Source organism: Austrofundulus limnaeus, unplaced genomic scaffold (assembly GCF_001266775.1).
Source record: "Austrofundulus limnaeus strain Quisiro unplaced genomic scaffold, Austrofundulus_limnaeus-1.0 Scaffold511, whole genome shotgun sequence".
Taxonomy (NCBI): domain Eukaryota; kingdom Metazoa; phylum Chordata; class Actinopteri; order Cyprinodontiformes; family Rivulidae; genus Austrofundulus; species Austrofundulus limnaeus.
Genome location: NW_013952913.1, coordinates 439,218 through 442,265, shown reverse-complemented (window position 1 = coordinate 442,265; position 3,048 = coordinate 439,218). Strand labels below are relative to the sequence as shown.

The following is a 3,048-nucleotide window of genomic DNA, read 5'->3' as shown; positions in this document are numbered from 1 at the left end:
AAACTATGACATTTATGAATGTATGAATCATTTGGTGAAAAACTGACTGAAAAATAAATCTGTTCTTTTTTTCTTATAAAAGTCTAAATAAAACAAAAATATTGGTGGTAATTTTTGACTGTGTACCTTTACAAACTGCACCCCATACGAAACAGCTTCACAACACATAATAAACCGTTATAAAGTCATTAGGAAAGATATTTTCTGTACGAGTTGCCTGTGATTCAGCCGTAGACCAGTAGTGGGCGCACCAGGCACTGAAGATCCCTGTATAAAAAGACCAGAACTTCCAGTTTCCAGCTTGTCTCCAGCCGGGAGCAATAAAAGTTTCGCTCGTAACCAGATCTGGGTTGTACGGTTTTAATTCTCTTCACATTTTAATCTATTCAATATTTATGTGGTTTCGTCTCGATTTCAGTTAACGAACTCTAAATTTTCTTGCATATCTTTATACATTCTTAGTATTTCCTAAACAATTTGTAAATTCTTCTGTTACTATTATCATTTTTATTCATTATAAACCTCAAACCTTAAACTATTCCGCTTGAAACATACAGTTTCTTTAAGATTAGTTTAAGTGATAACAAATGATAGAACATATCGATGTTCTTGTACATTTTAATCTTACAAGCAATAATTAGAGACAGGAACATTGAAAATGAAAAATTTAGTCAATAGGACACGAAACAACTATTTGAAATGTCTTTCTTTTAACAAACTAAAGAAAATCTTAAAATTTTTGTACTTTAAAGTGTCTGTGACATGAAATTATTGTAAATAATATGAATGCATTTTAGAACGAAAACCACAGCGTTGCAAAAATAATAATAAATCATACCGCTGAGATGAACAGTAATTCAGATATTTGCATGTGAACAGAGTTTAAATAATGTTTCACTGAACAATGAGAAGAGAGTTCATTTTATTAAAAAGGTCCCGTTTGACGTCACTTCCTGTTTCAATACAGCTGAGTCAAATTCAAGAGAAAATCTGCCAGTTATGTGACAAAACGGGTAAAATCAGGTGTATGATGTCAGTTTTTTTGAATGAAAAGATGCATCTTTGATTCTGTGTACTTGAAGGAATTTCACATCATTAGCTGTGTTTCCACTGCAAATGTGCGCAAAACTGTTGATATTCTGTTAATGTCGAAAAACACAGTTTCACAACTGCAGTGTTTCCATTAAGTAATAAATAAAGTCAAGAGTGAATACATTTGTTCTCATGMTAAGTCATTACAAACATGGCAGCGATGGATGTAAACACATAGCATGTTGCTACCACGACACTAGCGCTCATCATCAGAGGAGACGTCGGCGTCTTTTATCGAGGCTTTCCAGAGACAAGTCCCTACTTGGGAGCGGCTACGTATGCTGTGTTTTTGGGAAATTGTAGTCGGAGAGTTTAATACATTTTATACTACTTCTGTGATATTACTACTACTTCTACTTCCTGTTATCTTCTTCATCATCATCGTCTTTTTCACCAGTAGAAACAGACGGTTGTTGATCACGTGACTCCTGTGATGTGAAAAAAGTGTTTCCATTGCAGTTTTGTGAAAAACACCAATTTCGAGATGACCGAAAAACCACCTCATCCTAGCGCAAAAACATTTTGTTGAAAAACGTAATTTTTTTCGAAATTGACGTGTTTCCATTGAGAAAATTTATTTTCGAAACTCTAATTTGTGCATTTTCATGGTGAATGGAAACGCAGCTACAGACACTTTAAAGAACTCAAACTGGACTAAAACCCATTTTTAATTTGATTAAATCCTCTGAACTCTGACGACAAGAAAACCTGAAGGACTTTGTGAATCACAGATGACGTAGAAGATGGGAGTAGTTTGAATACTTTACAGTAGTTTAGTTACGGTGAGTGAAAAGTAGAAAACAAAGTAAAAATACCTCTGAATGAACGAGACACTTACTTTTCCAGGATGATCGTTGAACTCTGATGAAGAGAAAAAACATTTGTTTCAGTTATTTTTGTAACTTCTATCGAACGTATCTTATGCTGATTAACTGTGGCGGCCATCTTGAATCGTTCTGAATCCCTGAGTGAATCAGGTGTTGTAAACCAGGATGTTGTGTTTCTCACCTGGATGAACGAAGCCTGGCGTGTCTCCTCCATGGACCGGATCGCCAGCTCCACCAGCGTGGCGGAGGCCTCCAGCCGAGTGTTCAGCTGACACACCAGGCCCTGGATGTGTCTCATTTTGTCGTCCTGCTGCCTGGAGATGAACCCGACCAGCTCCTGCTTCCTCTCCTCCAACAACATCACCAGGCGGTCCATTTGCTCGGCTATGTGTTCTCTCTGACTGCGCCCGTTTTCCTGAAGGACAAAAGCAAACCTGTGTCTCCAGGAAGTAACTGAGCCCACTGCTGCAGCCCAGATTGTGGCACAATTTGCCTCCGTTTGTGTGAAATCTGAGATGTTTTCTTGTTTACAAAGATTAAATTAGAACTTTTTATTCCATCTAGTGATTGTTGCAGTGAGACCTCGATGCTGAGGCAGATTTCCTCCATCTGAGAGATCATCTCCTGGATGTGGTCGTTACTGGCAACCAGGACTGCAATCCCATCACTCAGCTCCGTCTGCAAACGTTCCAATAAAAACACAAAATTCAACACATACACAGTGTGTGAAACAATAATACTGTAGTAAATATAACCTTTTGATTATTTTCATAAAGATAAAAGAACCAGATGGATGGATGGAGGATGGATGGATGGATGGAAAGAAGATGGATGGACGGATGGATGGATGGATGGAAAGAAGATGGATGGATGGATGGATGGATGGATGGATGGATGGATGGATGGATGGATGGAAAGAAAATGGATGGATGGATGGATGGATGGGTGGGTGGATGGATGGATGGATGGATGGAAAGAAGATTGATGGTTGGATGGATGGATGGATGGAAGATGGATGATGGATGGAAAGAAGATGGATGGATGGAGGAGTGGATGATATGGATGGATGATGAATGGATGGAAGATGGATGGATGATGGATGGATGGATGGATGGATGGATGGATGGAT

General features: G+C 38.4%; 1 protein-coding gene across 1 annotated transcript in view; it reads right to left on the bottom strand.

Annotated features, from left to right (window-relative positions):
- The window catches only part of trim54 (tripartite motif containing 54), a gene marked incomplete at its 5' end in the record, with an annotated part of 22,548 nt that overhangs the window by 2,161 nt on the left and 17,339 nt on the right, over positions 1–3,048 (bottom strand). Inside the window, 3 exon segments of the mRNA XM_014025937.1 lie at positions 1,931–1,953; positions 2,101–2,334; positions 2,502–2,597. Coding sequence (XP_013881391.1) covers positions 1,931–1,953; positions 2,101–2,334; positions 2,502–2,597 — 353 coding nt within the window.